The sequence below is a fragment of the Pteropus alecto genome, unplaced genomic scaffold (assembly GCF_000325575.1).
Source record: "Pteropus alecto unplaced genomic scaffold, ASM32557v1 scaffold25, whole genome shotgun sequence".
In the NCBI taxonomy this organism is placed as follows: domain Eukaryota; kingdom Metazoa; phylum Chordata; class Mammalia; order Chiroptera; family Pteropodidae; genus Pteropus; species Pteropus alecto.
In genome coordinates this window covers 30,069,565-30,091,883 of record NW_006441955.1, presented here as the reverse complement: position 1 = coordinate 30,091,883, position 22,319 = coordinate 30,069,565, and the positions used below count along the sequence as shown (strand labels likewise).

General features: G+C 33.4%; 1 protein-coding gene, 1 non-coding gene and 1 pseudogene across 2 annotated transcripts in view; 2 read left to right on the top strand and 1 right to left on the bottom strand.

Annotated features, from left to right (window-relative positions):
• Positions 1-20,672, top strand: part of SYDE2 (synapse defective Rho GTPase homolog 2) — a gene marked incomplete at its 5' end in the record, with an annotated part of 32,025 nt that extends 11,353 nt beyond the window's left edge. Inside the window, 5 exons of the mRNA XM_006919369.3 lie at positions 73-1,175; positions 4,872-4,998; positions 10,383-10,564; positions 13,181-13,412; positions 18,264-20,672. Of these exons, the coding sequence (XP_006919431.2) occupies positions 73-1,175; positions 4,872-4,998; positions 10,383-10,564; positions 13,181-13,412; positions 18,264-18,763 (2,144 nt within the window). The remainder of the gene's footprint in view (positions 1-72; positions 1,176-4,871; positions 4,999-10,382; positions 10,565-13,180; positions 13,413-18,263) is intronic.
• Positions 10,899-11,004, top strand: LOC112486065. Its single transcript, XR_003048607.1, has one exon. It is a non-coding gene; the product is annotated as a U6 spliceosomal RNA (small nuclear RNA).
• On the bottom strand, positions 14,662-14,774 carry LOC112486038 (annotated as a pseudogene).
• Positions 20,673-22,319: the final 1,647 nt, after the last annotated feature.

Genomic DNA, 22,319 nt, shown 5'->3' with positions numbered 1-22,319 from the left:
AGCCTTGTTAAGTTGGTGCTTTATGAAGTAGGATCAAAACATATCACCTTATAAATCTTTGTTTTTTTTAAGGTCCTGGGATCCTAGCTTCTACAAATAAGACTGAATTGGAACATGTAGAACCATCTTCTCCAAGCTCTAGCCCTGTGAAAAAAGGCAGTTCAATTAATTGGTCTTTCCCGGATAAATTAAAATCTCCACGAACTGTGAGGAAACTTTCCATGAAAATGAAAAGGTTGCCAGAACTTAGCCGAAAACTGAGTGTTAAAGGAACCTTGAATTATGTAAACAGTCCAGATAATACTTCTTCCTTGTCTAAATGTAACTGTCAAGAAATTCATCATACTGTTATTCTACCTTCTGGGAACACAACCACAGCTGCCAAGAGGAATGTTATAAGCCGATACCATCTTGATACCAGTGTAGCTTCTCAGCACAGCTACCAGAAGAAAACCTCTATAAGTTCTAAGTATTCTTGCAAAGGTGGTTACCTCAGTGATGGAGATTCACCTGAACTTCTAACTAAATCTAGCAAACATGGATCTGAAAACAAATTTGGAAAGGGAAAAGAAATAATTCCAAATGGTTGTAGCAAGAATGAAATTGACATTGATGCTTTTAGACATTACAGCTTTTCTGATCAACCTAAGTGTTCGCAGTACATATCTGGGCTCATGAGTGTGCATTTCTATGGTGCTGAGGATTTAAAACCACCTCGGATAGATTCAAAAGACATTTTTTGTGCAATTCAGGTAGATTCAGTAAACAAAGCAAGAACAGCTTTGCTCACATGTCGGACGACATTTTTAGACATGGATCACACTTTCAACATTGAAATTGAAAATGCTCAGCATTTGAAATTAGTAGTATTCAGTTGGGAGCCCACTCCAAGAAAAAATCGAGTGTGTTGTCATGGAACTGTTGTTCTCCCCACCTTATTCAGAGTGACAAAGACACATCAGTTGGCTGTCAAACTTGAACCTAGAGGTCTTATTTATGTGAAAGTGACTCTTTTGGAACAGTGGGAGAATTCTCTTCATGGATTAGATATAAATCGAGAACCAGTAATATTTGGTGTTGATATTCGAAAAGTTGTAGAGAAAGAAAATACAGGATTGATGGTGCCACTCCTGATACAGAAATGTATTATGGAAATTGTAAAGCGAGGCTGTCAGGTATTATTTTTCTGTTTTTCTTTACTACCCTCTTTATATCTTTCTTTCTTTCTTTCTTTCTTTCTTCCTTTCTTTCTTTCTTTCTTTCTTTCTTTCTTTCTTTCTTTCTATCTTAATTAATCAATTAAATTTGTAGTAAGTCTTGGGGGGAAGGAATTAAAGGTAACGTAAAAGAATCTAATTTAGACATTTTCTTATTATTCTTTTTAAATTTCATTTCTGTTTAGGATATAATTCATGCCTTAACCTATGTTGTCAGTGAGTGAGAGCATGCTAGATAGATTTGCAGTTTTTGTTTTGATGCAGAGCTGCATGGGCCTTACACCTAGAGATCAAGACTGCTTTATAATGGCATTCCTAGATAAGCCAGAATGTATAATATGGCAAATAATTAATTAATTTAAGGAATGTTTCTCTGTAGTTTGATTCTCTAGGTGGGGAGTTCCAACAATAACTCTTATAATCCACATTACTCCTAAAATTAACTCCCTGCCCTTATTCCCTGCTCTCCCGCTGCCCCATTCTTTGGAAAGCGTAAGTTTACCTGTCTCAACTTTGAGATAGCATGGAGGATGAGGAGAGATTCTACAAATAAGAGTATATCTCATTCTTTTTTCCTTTTAAATAAGAAGGTAAAAGCAGTACAGTAAAACAAGAAACTTGGTGCTATTTGTGACAAGATATATAAATGTTAACCAGTTAATAGAACTTGTCTTTTTTTATTTTCATTAATACATGTCATAAGACTATGACGGTGAGAAAAAGCATATCATTGAAAATATTATTCTGAGGTACAAGTAATTGTTTATGTTCATTTTTGCAACACTAAGACTAAAAATCATGTTCTGAGGTAATTCTACTTTGGTACTATCAGAATTTATAACACTGATTAAAAACATCAAGGGTAAATATTACAAAATCTGAAATATAGTTTCTTTATATAAAAGAAATTTAAAATAACCTACCACGAACTTAACATGGGAACTGTAGAAACAGCATAAGTTAGTGGAGTTTTGTGTTAAGATGCAGGAAATTTGAATTCTGGTTTCTCCTCCATTATTAGGTGTGTGATGGTGGGCAAGTTACTTAATCTCTGTGGGTTTTATATGTTTATATCTACAAAAATAGATACAGTAGCTTCTTGAAGCTAAAAGGTAGGACATCTGAATGTTTGAAACCTCTTCTCAGATGTATGATCTATCTGGTTGAGTTTGTGTTGTCTAGGTGAGAGTGAAGCCTTTAATTTTCAATCTAACTTTTGGTACAGTTACTTTTTTCTTCAGGTTCTCTGATTTTCCTCCATTCTTTTTCAGGCAGTGTGTAGAGAGATCAGAGATGTTAGGCAGACTTTAAAGCTAATTATTAAACGGAAACATTTACAATCGAATACTAACATAAGTAATTCGAATAGCACTGTACTTCTATAGTCTATTTCCTGAAATATTTTATAAAGAGGAGGTATATAAAACTGTTGTAACTTATTTTAAATGCTGAGAAAGCATTTTTAGCAATGCATTTTATTTTTATAAAGTTTTGAGTCATTTTAATAATTTTTTTGAACTAAAAAGTAAATTTTACAGTTGTACATTTGGAACTGTACTTCTTAAACACCTTTTTTATGTTTTGTCTCTTTTGCTTCTCACTACCTACTCCACCCCTTAGAAAGAGGCTTATTCTGTACATTTTACAGACTAGCATACAGTTTAAATTTTGCTTACCTAAAAGGGCAATTCTTGTGTTTCACCATGAATATCAGGTTTTGCTAGTCACACCAAAAATAGTTTATGACTTCTTCCAAATGCTTTAAAGGCTATTATCACCCATCTCTTGCTTCTAATGGGAAAAATTACTATAGAAATCATACTCATGGTCCATCCAGTACAGATTCTATCTCTGATAGAGGCATCAAGCATGTACTTCAAGTGTTTCATTCAAGAAGTCAGCCTATGAAGTTAGGGATATATTCTAAAATAGCCTTTCCTTGAAATATGTATATTAGATTTTTTTTCCTTTACTCACCTTTAAAAAATATGTAATTTCAGCATGTTCCATTAATTTATTACTTACTATTGAAGTATTACTTTTTTTAATTTGTTCATCTCCTTTTCAAGTTCAAGGGGCTATATCCTTATGGGATTTTGTGATAATTATGCTTACACAAGAAAGGCTGTACTCAAGTTAATTTCTTCTAATGTGATGACATTTCCTTTGATCATCTCTAATATTTTAGTTCCATTTTCTGGACCATGTACAGTTCTACCATGTCTTTCTTGCAATGATGTGACCAGCATAGCACATGCTAATCTCACTGTGAATGTATCATGAATGTAGATAAGAGTAGGAAATTTGAATTTTATTCCCAGTATATTACTTGGTTTCCCATATTATGCTGATCCTTTTGAATATAACAACACCTTAGATTACCTCCTCTTAGAAATGGTCATAAGTTCCTTACTATCTTTCACTTAATAGCTTTCCATCTCAAATATTTTGGATAACATTTCTCTGTATCCATTATTGACACTTTCCTATATTAAGACGCACCTTCTGTAGTGTATTCTATCAGTTATTTAATGACTCAGAAGAGGTTAGTGTAATAAGTAAACCTGGACATTTCATTTGTGTACTCCTTCCTCTAAGTCATTTATAACTTTTTTTTTTTTTTGGTTTAACTTTTAAAATGATTCCTAGTTCACATTCTTAGCAGTTCCCATTGTTTGTTTTTACTTTATTTCTGTCTTGAAATAATTTCTTTATTCATAACTTACTTCAAGGTGATTGAACTTTCTAAATTGTCTTTGATGGGGAAGTATAGGTGCCAACCACTTATTTTCCTTAGTTTTCTTGAAGGTTTATTTTTTTAAAAAACTTGGATTGCTTAATCAGGCATGCTTTTTCTTTACAGATACCGTGTTGATTTCCTCCCAGTGAACTTCTTAAGACTTAATATTTTAGAACCTGTATGAACTAACAGTGTTCAAAAAAACAAATCTTTTTAACATAGGTTGAGAGGATGGGTGGTATCTTATCTGTGCATCTTATATACATTTCGAACTAGAGGTTTTATTTTACCTTTGATATACTATTTTAATTGAAGTTCCATCATCACTTTATAATCAGTTAACTTGATAAGTTAAAAAAAATCATAGGTTTGCTTTTACTTCTTCCTGAGAATCTTTTCTTTCCTAAAAAGATAATTTTACACAAGTAGTATATTGGAAATTTATTTCAACTATATACTTTTTTATGGATAAAGAAACTGAGTTTTAAAGAGATTAAATAACTTGCCCAAATTCACCAAGCAAAAAGTGATAGAGCGAGGCTTTGTGAATTCAAAACCCATGTTTAGCCACTGTATTATTTCAGTCTAGAGCAAAAAATGTTAAAGGACACCATCGTGGGGCATGGAGATATTGGTTGAGCATATAAAACTAAAAGAAAGGGATTGTGTCTTTGCTTAAGATAGCCAGCACTATAGAAATCATAGTATGTTGTTTGAATTTAAATGAAGGAATAGAATGTTTTCATTAAACTAATCAATATAGTCTATTATGAAATTTTAAAAGTTGTGTTTGAAATATTTTTAATTAAATGCCATCAAAACATATTTGATTGCCAAGTTCATGTGATTTATACATACTATACTATTTTCTCTTTATCAAATTTACCATAATGTGGCCATAATTTTATTTCTAGGTAGTAGGCCTATACCGATTATGTGGTTCGGCAGCAGTCAAGAAAGAACTTCGAGAGGCTTTTGAGAGGGATAGCAAAGCTGTTGTTCTGTGTGAAAACCAGTACCCAGATATAAATGTAATAACAGGTAATAAATAGATTTTATTTTATGTACACAATTTGGAAAGACTACATCTGTAGGAAAGAGCATTGAAATACTATTTTGTAGCCTAAATTTAATTTGCTTTTATTCTAAAGTCTTATCTTGAGAAAATTAGAGACAACTTCCTGGGAGAGGTGACTGCTTAGCTAACTTTTAAAAGGTGAACTGGACTTAGCCGGGCAAAGGTTGAAGGAGGGTACTCTGTTAGCAAAAACATGGAGATGAAAAACTACACGAGTTACAACACTTGGTAAAAAGGAAAGCACTAGGCAGGTGAGTGCTGAGAGATGCCTAGGGTGCTTTCTCACACTGGAACCCAGAACTGATGATGAGGATACTTTGGAAACATCAGAATTTTTTTTCTCCCCTCCCTTCCCCTTCCTTCTCTCCCTTTTCCTCCCTCCTTTCTTCCTTCCCTGCCTTCCTTTCTTTTTACTTCCTTCTTTCCTTACCCCCTCTCCTCTCTTCCCTCCTTTCCCTCCCCTCCTCCTCCCTCCTTCCCTCCCTCCCTTCCAAGTTAGTTGGATGAGAGTTTCCATGTAATAGGTTTTATAATACTACTGCATTAGAGATATACAGCTAGCTAGGAGGGCCAGAGTTCTTGGCAGAGAGAACAGGGTGAATTTTGTGATGGACAGTTAATAAAACATGTACTATAAACTAGCCTCTGAGAGAGAGAAGTAGTTCTAGTGATTAGGATGCTTTTTTTCTTTTAAGTGTGATGATACCTATATCCCACAGTCTCGCCATTAGCCTAAGCGATTTTAATATACAATCGACCAATCCCGAATCTTTTTGTTAAAAGACCATTCTTTCTCCATTGAACTGATTTTGCACCTTGTCAAAAATCAATTGACCATAAATGTGAGGGTTTATTTTATCTAAATTTTAGTTCATTGATCTATATGTCTGTCCTTATCCCAATACTGCATTATTTTGATTACTGAAGCTTTGTAGTACATTTTGAAATTGGGAGGTATTAATTTTCCAATATTCTTTTTCAAGATTTTTTTTTTTTTTGGCTATTTTGGATCTCTTGCATTTCCCTGTGAATTTTAGAATCAGCTTGTAAATTTCTGTGAAAAAGCTAGCAGGGGTTTTGATAGGTTTTGCATGGAATCTATAATCAATTTGGAGATTATTGCCATGTTAACAGTATTAAGTCTTCTGATCTATAAACATGGGATAGCTTTCCATTTAGATCTTCTTTTGTTAAATTCCTAAGCTATTATAAATGGAATTACCTTAATTTTATTTTTGGACTGTTCATTTTTAGTGTGTAGAAATACAATTGATTTTTGCGTGTTGATCTTGTACTTTGTTAAACTTGCTTATTAGCTCTATTAGTTTTTTTAGTGGATATACAAGATTATGTCATCAGCAAATAGAGATAGTTTTACTTCTCTCTTTTAAAAATGGATTCTTTTTACTTCTTTTTCTTGAGTAATTGCCTAGCTAGAACCTCCAATATGATATTGAACAGCAATGGCAAGAGTGAACATCCTTGTTCCTGATTTAGGAGAAAAACATTCAGTCTTTAGTTATGATGTTGACTGAGTTTTTCATAGGTCCTCTTTATCAAGTTGAAGAAATTCTTTTCTATTTCAGGTCTGTTGCGTGTTTTTATCATGAAAGGGTGTTGGATTTTTTTTTCAATGACTTTTCTGAGACTATTGAAATAATCAGTCATTTTTTGTCCTTTATTCTGTTGATATGGTATATTACATTAATTGTTTTTCAGATGTGAAGCCAAGCTTGTATTCTGAGATAAATCCCACTTGATCATGATATATATATTTCTTTTAAAAAAATATTTTGCTGGATTTAGTGTGTGAGTATTTTATTGAGGAATTTTGTGTCTGTATTCCTAAATATTGGTCTATAGTGATGTCTTTGTCTGGTTTTGGTGTCATGGTAATATTGGCCTTGTAGAATGAGTTGGAAGTGTTCTCTTCTGTTTTTGGGAAGAGTCTGTGAAGAATTAGTGTTAATTCTTCTTTTAGTATTTGATAGCATCTATCTGAGCCAGGCTATTTTTTGTGGGAAGTTTTAAAATTACTAATTCAGTCCCTTGTTACAAGTCTATTCAGGTTTTCTATTTCTTCTTGAGTCACTTTCAGTAGTTTATATCTCTCTACAAGTTCTACTTTCATCTGAGTTTTCTAATTTATTGTCATACAGCTGTTCATAGTATTCACTTATAATCCTTTTTATTTCTGTGAGGTTGATAGTGTTGTCCCCTCTTTTATTCCTGATTTTAGTTATCTGAATCTTCTCTCTTTTTTTCTTAGCCTCATTGAAGGTTTGTAAATTTTGTCGATCTTTTCAAAGAACCAATTTTTGATTTTGTTGATTTTACTTTTTTATTATCTATTTCATTAATTTCTACTATGGTTTTTATATATTTTTTGTTACTTTGAGTATAATATGCTCCTCTTTTTTTACTAGCTTCTTAAGAAAGAAACTGAAGCCATTGATTCGGTTGAGAGTTGACGATGCATCAGAGAGTGTTCTAGGTGTTGGGCGTACAGGGCTCAAGAAGACAGAGAAGGTTCTTGTTCTCAGGAGCCTACATTCTAGTAGTGGGGAGTGGAGGATTAGAGAGGGAGGATAGAGGATGGAAGTGAACACAGTAAAGTAACTAATAATTAAAATAAAATAGCTAATAATTGTTTTTTTTTTTATTATCTCTCCCTCCCTCTCCCCTCTCCCTTTCTCCTCCTCCCTCCCTCCTTCCCTCCTTCTCTCTCTCCTTCCCCAGAGTGTCTATTTAATATCTTCTCACTCTCCTCAAATTGCATTTCACCAGGTAACACTCTTAGTGATCACCTTGCCTCCTAACTTCTCAGAGAAAATAGAAGTGATCAGATGGGAACTTCCTCTACTTTTTGTGACCCAACTTGCCAACCTGCCTTCTTTGGCATACATCCTTTCTCACTTTCCACTATCCTTTTTGTAACAGTATAGAAATGATCTTCCTCACACTTTGTACTAATTTTAACTCTTTTCTGTGTTCTCAGGAGTCTCTTCTTCCTTCCTCTTTGGGGGCTTTACTTAATAGATTATATTTCTCTCTCCTGGACCTTAAAAACCATTTTAATATCTTCTTTACATTAGCAATTAAATGTTGAAGTCATTCCCATCTTAAAAAAAAAAAAATCCCTACTTTGATCCTGCTTCACCCTGACCTTCCTGCTACTCTGTGGTTGCCACCTTCTCTCAAAGCCAGATTTCTGGAGCAAGTTGCCTATCTTTTTTTCTCTTTCTCTGTTTCTTTAATATCTATTCACTTCCTAACCTGCTGCAACTTGATTTCTGTGTCCTTTATTCTCCTGAAACTATGCTTTCCAAGGTTACTGCTTTCCTTCCTTGGTATACATTTTTTGGTCCTTATCTTAAATTATATCATTGTTTCTTATACCTAGTTACCAAACCCTGCTGCTGCCTTAGAACCACAACAGGAATTTGTTAAAAATACAGAGGTATGATCCCTGACCTGGAGATTCTGATTTAGTAGGACTGACATGGGGCTCTGGAATCTATTATTTTAAAGTTCCTCAGATTGTTTCAGTGTGCAGCCAAGTTTGAGAAACACTCTTCTCCATAGGATTTAACATAGTTCTTATCTAACCTAACTATTGTTGGGTTTGAGTTGACATCACAGACTCTTTCTTGAAACATTCTTTCCTTGGCAGCATATTAGCCAGTTTCTGCCACCCGCCCTGCCTCTTCTTACCACTCATACTTTAGCCATTCTTCTTAGTCGCTTTTGGAAGATCTTCCTGCCAGCCCCTCAGGAGCTGATGTTCTCCAGGGCCTTCTCTTATCATATCACTCTGTATGCTTTCCTGATAATCGCAGTCATTCCCGAGGTTCCAGTTATCATCTTTAAGGTGATCATTCTCAGATCCCTGTCTCCAGCCATCTCTTTCCTGAGCCTCAGATTTTTATACCTAGCAGCCTTGAATGTCCCATAGATACCTTAAGCTTAATATGTTCAAAATAAAACTCCTTTCTATCCCCTAAAATATGGTTTTCCTTCTTTTTCCCCTGTTTCAAGTAATGGCACTATTCACCCAGATGCTGAAGCCCCAAACCTAGGAAACATCCTTACTTCTTCTTTTCCCTCAAAATTACAAATGCATTTTTCGCTTCATGGTCCTGTTTGGGGAATTTATTCTACCAACATGCCTGCATACATACAAAGGAAGCTATGTACTGAAAATATTCAAGCATATAATGGTAAATAAAAAGGCAAGAAACAGAACAAGACATATATGCTACCTTTTATGGAATAAAGGAGAACATAGTAATATATAATTTATATTTTCATAAACAATTATGTGGCAATATGTTTATATTTTAACAAACACTAGAAGGATGCATAAGAAACTAATGAACCATGTTACTATCAAAACTTAAGAGATTATCAGATGGGAAGCTTATATGATCATGTTTAAGTTCAAACTGAGCTTTCAAATTAAATTCTAAGCTGAGAGAATGTTCTGAATTAGTATTGTCTATATTTAGATGTTCGGTGTCAGAAATATCTCCTATTTTTCCTTGTGATCACACTCTAGTTTTTAGCTAGCATCTTACCTACCTTGCTTATATGTAACAGCCCTTTCCAGGTTGTTCTACTACAGGTGATATCTCTTAGTTCATAACCACTTATGATGTGTTTGGAATTGACTTCTCTCATTCCTATTATAGTGACAAGTCTGATGTTTTCTGTTCTTGGCTTTTGGTTTCATTTGTTTGATTTTAGGAATGATTTTTTTCTTCCATAGTGTAGCATTAGAGGTAATCCAACCATCCAGTATCTATGTTTTTTATACATACACACACGTACACACACACATACACACAAGACATCTCCAGTATTAAAGAGGAAATATATTTACATAGGTCTTATTTGCAAGGGCTTTGATCACTGACGCTCTTTCATTATCAATTAAAAGGCTGGAAATTCAAAATTCATATAATTGGGATAATTTACAATTAATAATATACCTTGATTTCTTAACTTTTGTTTTACATGCACTTAGAGGAGGTTTTTATGGGGGAAGAATTAATAGGGTATATGTATCAAAAATGATTTACTTTATTAGCAATAAACCTATATGTATGATAATTGGAAACTACATGTGTACTTTTGAAACTTGCTTTGAAAACAAAAAGTCAATGAGGCAATTTATAAGAATATAAAATGTTACTGTTTTATTATAGTTTTTACATTGTTGCTTTTATAATTTTCAAAATATTAAAAGTTGACTGTAATAATACTTAAATTAAAAAAAAAATTTACCACAGTTTTCTATTTCACTTTGAAGACCAATTGCCAACTGTCTCTGATTTGTTTTCTCAAGGTGTTCTTAAGGATTATTTAAGAGAACTTCCTTCTCCTCTGATAACAAAGCAGCTTTATGAGGCTGTATTAGATGCAATGGCAAAAAATCCCTTGAAAATGTCATCAGATGGTTGTAAGAATGATCCAAGTGACTCCAAGAACACTGTCGACCTGCTAGATTGTCTGCCTGATGTTGAGAAGGTAAGCGTAATTGTATACATTTTTCCAGAAAGCCAGCTAATGAATTTTATACTTAGCTCCAGAACTACAAATAATTTTTAGCTATTTGACATCTGTGGCACTCATGAGTTTTAGCTCTGTCTTTACTAAAGTCTTGTTAAACAGCATAAGTCTAGAAACTGCTTCTTAAACAGAATCAATTTAGAAAAAATGTTATCTTTGTGTGATTTTGGCCTAGGCATGAATACTCTCATAAGTTTTTAAAGAGTATTGTTATCTTATTTTTAAAATAATATATGTTTATTATAGAATAATGGGGAATATGTAGAAAAGAAAAATGAAAATTACAATTATTGTGCTCGCTTTAGCAGTGCATATACTAAAATTGGAACGATACAGAGATGATTAGCGTGGCCCCTGTGCAAGGGTGAGCACAAATTCGTGAAGCATTCCATATTTTTTTTGAGCAATGCTATCCCAATAATTTTTAATAATAATAATAATAAATAAAATTACAATTATCAAAATCTAAAGGCAACTATAATTAAAATTTGGTTTTTTCTTTTAGTATTTTAAGAATATCGTTAACTGTTTTGGAGTACATGGCTTAGCCTCAAGACTTAAGCGACCCTCACCCCTACCATGTCCTTCCTCCTTGCCTCTTCCCGTTAGTCCCCTCCCCACAATTTAAATCTTGGGACCAATATATTCAGGTACGGCTGAAGGAGAAATGGAAAGATGGCTGGGTCTGCAGAACCAGGCTTAGCCTAACTTTTAGCCATTGTTTCTCAGAACAAAAGGGAAAATAAGGGAAAAAGATATGGTCGGGCTTGTCCAGATAAGGCTGATTTTGTCCATATTTCTTCCATGTGAGGACGGAAAGGGCAAGAGTTAGTGAGTAGAAGTGTTAATCCCAAGCTTCATTCACTAGTTTACTGTAGTCTTTTGAACATCCTGTGCTGTGTCCAATTAGATTAGAAATTACTGCTTCTTTGGGTGGGGGGAAGGGGACAGCTATAAAGAGGTGAACAGATGCAGAAGGGTAGGGTGAAGGGATAGAAACAGTCCCTCACCAATATTAAGTATAAGTGTCATTTTACATATAAGTGAAGAAATGAGTATCAGGGAATTTAAGTTACTTTCCCAAGGTTATATGACTTTTGTGAGTGTTATAGTCTATCACATGAATTTAGGTCTTTCTGACCCTAAAACTTATGCTATTAACATCTTTTCTAAAAAGGCTGTATAATATTCCACTGAGTGGATTTGACATATGACTGTTTTCTTGTATAATATTTAGGTTTTGATCCTATTTGTATATATTTGTTCACAGATTTCTTTTCATCTAGAATTACTTATTTGTATGAGAATCTTAGAGTACAATTGCTTATTTAAATGATGTGAACATTTTAAGGCTCTCAATACATATTTTTATATTACTTTTCAAGAGGGGAAAAACAATTATATATTTTTTGGCTCATTGTATTTAGTAGACAAAAAAAGATTTGTTATTTTAAATGGCATTTTTTTTTGTTTTCTATTAAGAGTGAACCTAATATATTTAAACAGTTGTGGTTGTATGTGTGTTGTGTTAACCAGTGTGCGACTGGTTTTGATGTCAAAATATCAATTCTTCTCTAGTTTTCATTTCATCTTCATTTATTCTCTTCACAGCCAAACATTGACAGAATGTTTATTCCGGCTGTCATCACTTCTTTACCACTCATTTACTACTCAACACATTGCAATCTGGCTTTCTGCCCCATCTCTCTGGACTTGTCCTTGCCAAGGTTACTAATGACCTTCTAATCCCTAAATCCAGTTGTCACTTTTGGCTCCAGAAATAATATGTCATTTATTTTTTCCTCATAATTTTTAAAATTACAGTTTTAGTTGGCATTTATTTTTTCAATACAATTATAAAGAAGAAATTACACACTCGTTTGTTAAATGATTGTATGCCACTACTTCAAAAAACATTTCTTTCCATAATTACTTAAACCTAAATCACCATTCCACTTCTTGAACAAACTCCCCTTACTAGTTTCTTCAAGGATTAAAAACTTTTTTTTTTCAATAAATTTGCTTTTCTAATTATATTGTTCTTCCCTTGTCCAAAGTTTGTCTACCTAAAATATTTATTAGTTAATTAAGAAGCCATTTGGGTCTTTTCCCCAATCTGGATCATGATAGAACTTTGCCACATTGTGAAATGGTTAGCTTCCTATATTTAAGAATGCTAGTCTCCTACTTATGACGACAGGGTTTATCCATACTCCTCTTTCTATCACAGCCTTTGCTGTTGTCATTTTAGAGAAGGGAAGAGAGGGAAACATTATTGGTATAATTACCTAGGAACTCCAGCTGAAATTTGGACTGCATTCTTGAGCATTTTGTAAAGAATGTATAATATAACCATTTAATGGATCAAATTATGTTATTAGAACCTAAGGGTCCTGTGTAACATTTCTATAATAAAATAAGTTTCAAGTTCCAAACATCCAACTTACAAACGAATCTTTGAGATGACCTTTTAAAAAGTGACAGGATGCCTGTCTATGTTTTCTGCTATTAATTGTGACCTTGAATTTGCCCTTGTATAACTAACTATATTAAGTGAAATTCAATTTAATTTAGGCAACCCTAAAGATGTTGTTGGATCATTTGAAATTGGTGGCTTCTTATCATGAAGTGAATAAGATGACCTGCCAGAATTTGGCTGTGTGCTTTGGACCAGTATTATTAAGTCAGAGGCAAGAGACTTCCAACCATAACAACAGAGTCTTTACTGATTCAGAAGAACTCGCCAGTGCTTTGGATTTTAAAAAACATATTGAAGTTCTTCATTACTTACTTCAACTCTGGCCAGGTAAATGATTCTATAGAAATATTTTTCTCTTTCAGTGATAGGGTGTTTGAATTAGTTGATCATTAAATGTGCTCATATATGATTAAAGAAAACATCTCTGGATTTTGCTTTTTGAAATAGTTAGGAATCGATACCTGCCCTTTAGATTTCTCCATTTAAATTTTCTGCTTTTGCTGATAACATTATAAACATATAGATCAATCTGTACATTTTGGATTTGGTCATATCTGGATTTGAATTCTGGTTGTGTCACTAATTAACAGTCTGACTCTTGGGCAAGTTCTTTAACATCTTAGAGCCTCAGGATCACCTTCTATCATATGGATTTAATAATATCCTTATAGAATTAATAGGAGAATTAAATTAAAAAATGTATATATAAGATGCTCAGCATAGCTCTTGGTACATAATAGGTACTCAGTAAATATTAATTTTTTTATTCTCATTTTTAGTTCAACTGGTGTGAAGGAGAATTTATATTTCTCCTTAAATCAGTTCTTCTTGACATCTTACTGTAGTAATGGGCATTCTTCAAATTATCCTGGCTTCAATTGACAATTATCTCTGATTTTTTCATCTTTCGTATCCATCCCTTATTCCAGTTAATAACAAAAGACTGACATTTTCCTAATGTGCCTCTTACATAGTTTCCGAACTAAAAGGAATACGTATGTAATTGAATTATATCCTATATTTAATTTCCAAAATTTCCTTACCCTGTGATAAGTACCCCTGCTCCCTCCCTCCCACCCTGCATGGTACCAAACGGGAGAGTACTTAGGTGCTTAGGCCCGCAGAGTGGTAGAGAGCTTTGGCTCTGGAGTAGGGCTTGGATTCAGACCTGGACTGTGTCTCTCACTGACAGTGTGGACTTAGGCAAATACTTCAGTTTCCCTAAATCTCAGTTTGCTACTCTATAAATAGTGCTTACTTCAGGGTTGTTGTGAAGATTCAGATAAAACATCTAAGGCAATGAGCAGAGTGTTTAGAATAAAGTTGGCCCTCAATAAATGTGCTTTGTTACTTTTATAGATTTATATGAGAAGAATAGATCAAAGTACAAAGGAATGCTTGATGTAGTCTTTTAAAGTAAATCTAATTTTTTAAAGTGAATTAAAAATCAAGCTAGTAACAATTTTCTTTTTTTAAAAAATTTCTTTTTATTTTTTATTTTTATTAAGGTGAGGCAACCCTTGGTTGACCTCACAGATTGCAAGGACTTTGTCAGCTTACAATCTCTCTTTTTTTTTGCCTACAGCACCTGTTCTTCCTAGGTGGTCTCCCATCCAAACCAGGCCCGACCCTGTTTAGCTTCTGAGATCGGATGGGATCGGGCTTGTTCAGGGTAGCATGGCTGTAGACAAGCTAATAAAAATTTTCAACTTTTAAATTTGGAAAGTTAAGTTTTTTCTCTTTATTAAACACAGACTTAAAAGTCGTTTCTAATTTATATTTTAGCTGAATTAGTATGTATTATAATTATTTAAAAATCCTGAGTCAAGATTCTCTGGGTAATTGGTGTAATTTCTGCATTAAGTGCCCAGTATAAGGGATCTCTCAGGTTAAAGTATTAAATATGTGTTTCCTAGCTTTTCCTAAAACTGCTTTAATTCTAACAAACATCAGGAATTGAGAGAGGAGTCATCTTATCATTCTAGTCACAAAGGAAAACTTGCTTGCCTGAAGATATCATTAAGTTTATCAGTACCTGAGTTCTTTATCATTAATTCTATACCAGAAATTAATGTCATTTCATTATTTTGTAGTGGCCACCTTAGTTTTGGGTATAGGAACTTATATATTATGTTATAGAAAAAGCAGGTTTAGATTTCAGATTCACAGTATTTTAATGACAACCTTAAACTGACTCCTATTCCAAAGATTTGTGTTGTTGGATTTAAAAATAACTGCCTCTTTTATATAACTTTTAATTTTTGTTTAGTTATAGCACCTCAGACAAAGGACAGAACAGAGTAGTTAGTTTTTCCCTCTAAATAATTTGCGTCTGGATTGAAGAAAAGGCAGAAATCAAGTAGATGTAATATAATTACTGAGCCTGAGAAAACTGATGGTAACATAGAGAATGGGCCATAGCATATTAATTTGGTGAATGCCCATCTCATGCATTCAACAGGTTTTGGCTCTCCTTGCTATGCATATCTTACTTATTTTTCTTTTTGGACTTTCTCTTACTACAGAGGTAAAAAGAGTTGGTTCCACTTTCTCTCTCCCGACATTCTTTTTTACTTTCTTAACTTTTTGTTTCGTGTTTTTGTTTGTTTTGTTTTTTTTTTTTACTTTTGGGCAAGATTATAACTTGCTTTGAGCTTTCCATTTGATAAATCTTACTTTCAAAGTGATCAGTTAGAACCCTAACACATCCTGCCAATGGTTTTTCAGATTGTCTTTTGCCAAAGCCCTAAGTTTCTTTGGAAGCAGTGTTAGGGCCAGATTGGCAGCAGGTAGGGGAACAAAATGGAAGTGCACTTCCCTTTTGACCAAAAACAGTCTTTTCATCTTTTTTATGTAATGGGTTTATACAAAATTGTTGCTCTTCGAAAATAGGTTTGCCTTTTTAAGAATATTGAAAATTACCGATAGACTGCCATTTCACTTTACAGATGGAGAAATAGCTTTAGAGAGTGTACCTGCAGACCAGCTGTTTGCTGTATTACATTAATTTCCCCTAATCCTTTTAATTTCATTTTTCTCACGAGCTTAAACTTCATGAGATCAGGGGCTATATTTTGCTTACCCTTATCATTGCAGGTCCTAACAGAGTACTTGGCACTAACTAGACAATATATTCTGTTAAATAAAGCAATTGTACTATAGATAAAAGGCTAATAAAGTGGGGATTAAAAATATAAATTCAGTAGAAAACTAGATAAGAAAATTAAGTTTCTTAGTACTTATTATATTTTGAAAGTTTTTCAGTAGCCTTATAGATTGCATTTTTCATTTTATTCTGTCGAAGATGAGTAGTCAACAGTGCTGGGAAAATTAGAACTTTTTTTTGTAGTTAAAATTAGCCATTTTCTCTTCATAATTAATAGGAAATCATTCTACCGTCAGTAGTTTAAAAAGCCAGTGAAGCTGATTTTTCAGAAATTGTATTTGTGTCTAAAAGATATAAATATTATAATAGGTTTTGTAAATATTTTCCAAGAAAATTTACAAAAACAATGTTTGAATAAGGACTTGGTTAAACAACTTTAAGCAGCTGGCAACAAAATAAACCTGGATTTTGCAAGTGAATGTCAGAAAATGCAAGCACAATAAGACAAGCTTAAACACAGTCAAAAGTATTTCACTTTGGTTGGATCAGAAACCAGATGACCTCAGGGTTAGCAGAGTACTGTAATGGCTTGGCAAAAACAACAGGCAAGACACTTAAGCACTATGGAGAACAAGAATAGCTCAGAAAATGAAGGGAGAAAAGCAAAGATTGGAAATAAGCAGCTAGAGAAAAAGGACTATGGATAATCAAACAGTGCAAAAATTCAGATATCCATGCTGCACATTCTGCAATTTCATTAGTTAATGGCATGGGACATTCTATATTAATACTGTTATTAAAGATCAGTTTAAAGTAAATACCAGACCTTTATTTTCTAGAAAATTTTAGATCAAGAGCTTTTAGCTATTCATAACAATATAAAATAACCACCATAAAAATGCAGATAAGTAGAAATGTTAAAAGCATACCTATATACAGTTATCAAGTATTTTAATAAAAGCTAAGTTAAAAAAGTTATGACTAAAAGTTATCACTAAGTCTGGAAAACTAGAACCATATATATGTTTATGTTACTTTTTAATTATTTTATTTTGTACAGTAGGAAACAAGTATTCAGTATGCATTGGAGACTATAAAGTTGGTACATTATCACTGATGATATGTTCTCTTAGAGAAGGACAGTATAAACAAGAGGTACTTATTAACAGAATAAACAAGCAGAAAGAGAATGGTATTAAGGACAGGTTTTAAAAGCTATGCTTCAACATTTAAATTGTTTGTTTTAATACAGAAGAGCCTTAGACAAATTTTTTGTTCAATATACAGTAAAGAGTAAATGGTAAAGCCTTGATTTGTTATGAAATAATGTGTATCTCTACGGTAATCTGTATGGCCAGCACAACACATACCCTTAGAAGAAATTAGTCTTGATATGAGGAATGTTATTTGAGATGAGATACCTAACCAGAATGGGAAAATAAAATATCTGTACTATTTTCAGGCAATAAATGAAGACTATTAGTAACTAATGCTGTGTAATCAAACTCAGGTAACAAGTGGTGAAGTCTAGTATTTGCATTTTATCAAAGTGAAATTTGGGCTGCTTAGTAAATTATGACACTGCTACTAATAGAATTGCAAAAACACACAAAGGTCAGAACTTTTAGTGTGAGCACTTTAGATGCCTTTGCCTCATTTAGATGTTTGCAGACAAAGGAACTTTTTGTATTGTTTGTATACCAACATGCCTTGCCTGCTTTTTGCTGTAGCTTTTAATTTAGAAGCTACCAGCTTAGCTACTGTTTGAATTATAACTAGATAATAATTAACTTGCACAGAAAGTTAACCAACATTAGAAATTCAATTTGTTTGGGGATGTTATGATATAGCATGAATTAGAACCACTGAACATTCTACTAGCTTCTGTCCCTAATCTTAACTATGTGTGGTAATAGAAAAAATAATTATGGAATGCTTTCCTTAGATAGCATGCATGTTTTTGTTTTAATGCATGTCTTTAGTTGATTATTAAATGGCTTATCTTTAGCTCTGTTTTTTTTTTAAGGCCAGTTGGATTACTGTCACAAAGCAAATTTATTGTTTGTTTCTAGTGCATCGTTTAACTGTCAGAGAATCAACAGACAATTTGTTCCCAGAGGAGAAGTCTTCTCTAAATTATTTGAGAAAGAAGAAAGAACGACCTTACGTGTTAAATTTGAGCAGTAACGATTCATCAAGAGTACTGAGGCCAAGGCAAACCAGATTAGATAGTCCACTTAGTAATCGTTATGCAGGAGACTGGAGCAGCTGTGGAGAAAACTACTTTTTAAATACAAAAGAAAATTTAAATGATGTGGATTATGATGACGTCCCTTCAGAAGATAGAGAAAATGGAGAAAATTGCAGCAAAATGTATGGACCAGATATAATGATTGAACAGCCAATTCCCATGTCCAAAGAGTGCTCATTTCAGACATATTTGACTATGCAGACAATTGAGTCTACAGTAGATCGAAAAGTCAATCTCAAAGATCTACAAGAAAGTATTGATACTTTGATTGGAAATCTGGAGCGTGAGCTCAACAAAAATAAGCTTAGTATGAGTGTCTGAGACTGAGGTTTTTCATAATGTTTTAAAGTTTCAAATCTTTCCATTTTCTTATACCTCTCACAGTGATTTTTAAAATTGTTTTATTCTTGAAACCTTCAGTTAATTTCTAATAAGTTAAGTGATTCAGTTAAAAATACTACTCATTAATATAATTTTTACTTATCTAATTAGAAAAATTTACTTGGAATAAAGATAACTTGGACTTCTTGTGAATATTTAAATCTTGCCAGTTTTATGGAGATAACTTTAAATGCACTTGTAAGGTTCAGATAAGTTATTAGCCCTCAAGAATTTTATACTTTATAGGAACTGCTCTTCTGCAGCTGAAACAGATGTTCCTTTTAGAGGAACATTGCAGCTGCTTAGTCAGATTTGCAGTACAGTCCGAGTACACTGCAACATCATTTGTTCACATTTCATTTGCAATGCAAATGCTGCTATAAGAAAACATTTTTGTAAATAAAAGTAAAATTATACAAATATTGATGTATTCTGTATTAACATTTAGTAATTATTTAAGCTTATTAAAATTAAATATTTTTATAATTCTGAAAATATGTGTATAAGTACATATATGTATAGGTATTAGAATGGGGGGAGGGATGGGCTGCAGAATCACGTTTCTTTAAAGTATATATGTCATGAGGCCAAAATCATTAGCTTAAAATGTCTTTTTCAGGGAAAGAACTTTTAAGTTAAAGGAAGAGTTGCATAGAAACACATGAACCAAAACACTAGATGCATCTGAATAGAAATAATAGACTTCCTTTTTTTTTGATTTACAGAAAGTCAGAATATCCCCAATGGGAATTCATCTTTTAAAGTGAAATCCTCTAACTTCTTATAGGCTTAAGTGCCCAGATTTCTGCACTGGTGACATAGATTATAAAAAACTTCTCCTATTCTATGCATTTTTATGTTCCACTTTTTTAAAAAATTAATTATACATAAAACATATTTATTTATAGTAGTACATTTATAACATTGACTTTGTAATTACCTTCATTTGTTCCTAAAAGAATCTTGCCAGCTTACTACATGTTATTGATTTTTAAAAATTAACTTATATTGGCTAAGTGTATCTACAAGGTAGTCATAGCAGTCAGCAGTGCTTGAAAATGAACATTTAGAAACCTTTTTGAAAATTAAATTGGAATGTATTTTTTAAAACTTTTATACCTACAAAATGTATAATTTTAAAATTATAAATAAAATTTGAATTACCAACTTAAAGATGTAGCAGCCATTAGAAAACCTGACTTGATGTTTTTCTAAATATTAGAGTATTTAACTATTTGTATGCAATATACATTGATAAACAGAACACCTTGTTATTTAACTTGAGACTCAATTGTTAAAAAAATAACTATTTTTATGTGAAATTTTTATTTTTTAAAGCTTTGTTAAACAATTCAGAAGAATACCAAAAGAATATGTGACAGTTATATATAGTGAGTAAACAGTCAAAAGAAATGTATTTAAATAATTTGTAAGAAGACTGTCTCAATCCTTTTGTTTGCTATATCATGTATATTATATGACTTGAATAAGTTGTTCCACAAATGTAAAAGTTATATTAAAATATTACCTTGATGTCATGCTATTATCATAATGATTTTAAGCATCACTTATTTTAATGTCATTCTTTTTAAACATGTTAAAGTATTGGACCACTGTGTATTATCCACAAATACATGTAATGACTTTTTTTGGTCCGTAATTGAATTTTCCAGACTCTAATATACTTTAAGGGCCATACTTATTTTGTTATATTATTTTGGATAGGAATAATTTTAAAGTTAATCTCTGCAATTTTAAATAGAAAATACAAAACATCTTTTGTTGTCTAAATCACTGAGTCATAACAATAAACCTCTTTGACTCTGCTGTATTCAGTAGAACTCAATAATTTATGCCTTTATTTTATTTATTTATTTAATGGTGACATTGGTTAATGAAATCCAATAAGTTTCAGTTCTATACTTTAACAGTAAGGCATATATATATTTGCACGGTGTTCACTTCCCATAGTTAGATTTCTTTCTGTCACCACATATTTGACCCCCTTTACCCCGTGTACCTCCCTCCTTCTCCCTCACCCTCTACCCTCTGGTAACCACTAGTCTATAGTCCGTGGCCATGTGTCTCTGTTTGTTTGTCCTGTTTATTTGTTGCTTTTAGGTTTATATCTCACATATAAGTGATATCATGTGATTTTCGACTTTTTCTGTCAGTTTCCAAGTCAATAGTAAGGCATATATATATGCACCACCACTTCTTTATCCAATTATCTATCCTAGGACACTTCGGTTGCTTCCATGTCCTGGCCACTATAAATAATGCTGCTGTGGACATCAGTGTGCAAATATCTTTTTGGATATGAGTTTTCAAGTCTTTGGGGTAAATACCCAGTGGAGGGATTGCTGGGTCATATGGTAGATCAATATTTAGTTTTTTGAGGAACCTCCATACTGTTTTCCATAGTGGCTGTACCAATTTGCAGTCCCACCAGCAGTGTCTGAGAGTTCTTTTTTCTCTGCATCCTCTCCAACACTTGTTATTACTTGTCTTATTGATAACAGCTATTCTAATAGGTATGAAATGGTATCATTATGGTTTTGATTTGCATTTCCCTAATAGCTAGTGATGTTGAGCATCTTTTCAAATATTTGTTTATGCCTTTATTTTAAATGGCCTTTCGAATATTTTTTGAGTTTTTATACCTGCTTTTTATAATATCCTGGGATCTTCCTATGCTATTAGACTGTCAACTGTCATTCCCTTCAAACTCTAACAGCTCTAATATTTTTTAAGATTAAGAACAATTTTAATTTTAGTGTATGTACTTGAAAAAAATTTTAAACAATTCAGTGAATAGAAACTAAAAAGTAAAAGTTCTTTTCTGCCATCTACATCAGTCCCATTTCTCAGAAGTAACAACCACTTTTTAAAAAATATTTTGTGGAGGAAAAAAATGGTGTAGATGATAGAAACACTGTTCATCCCTCTGGCAACCAAATTAAAGTTGTGACGGAAACAAGGAGCAGCAGCAAGGAAAAATTGCCTGGGATCTGGATGAATAAGCCATACAACTACGGAGAAATCCAAGAAAGCACCCTGCAACAGCAGAAGGTAGGACTGGGCAAGGATGCAGGGCTGCCTGGTCCTGAGTGGCTGAGGGATCGGAGGCTGCGGCAGCGGCAGTGGCAGACGCCTCTTAAAGGGGCCGCATCCGCAAGCAGATTTTTGTGGTAACGGACCTGCTCTCTCTGAGCACCCATGCCTGTTCAGCTGTGCGCAGGGGGCACCAGGGACTTACAGGGAGACATTTTTGGAGTGAGGGCCGAGGAGAGACTCAGTACAGAAATGCTGGTGGTATCCATTGTTCCCTGTTGAGCCCTCCCTGCTACCAGTGCACTGGACACAGGGCCGCCGTAGCTGTGATGTCATCAAACTGGATAACAGAGGTCACTCTGCCCAGTGAATTCCTTGAACCCCCGCCTCCCCCAACTCATGGCCCCACCCAAGCCACATCCCCGTGTATCCTCGGCGAGTC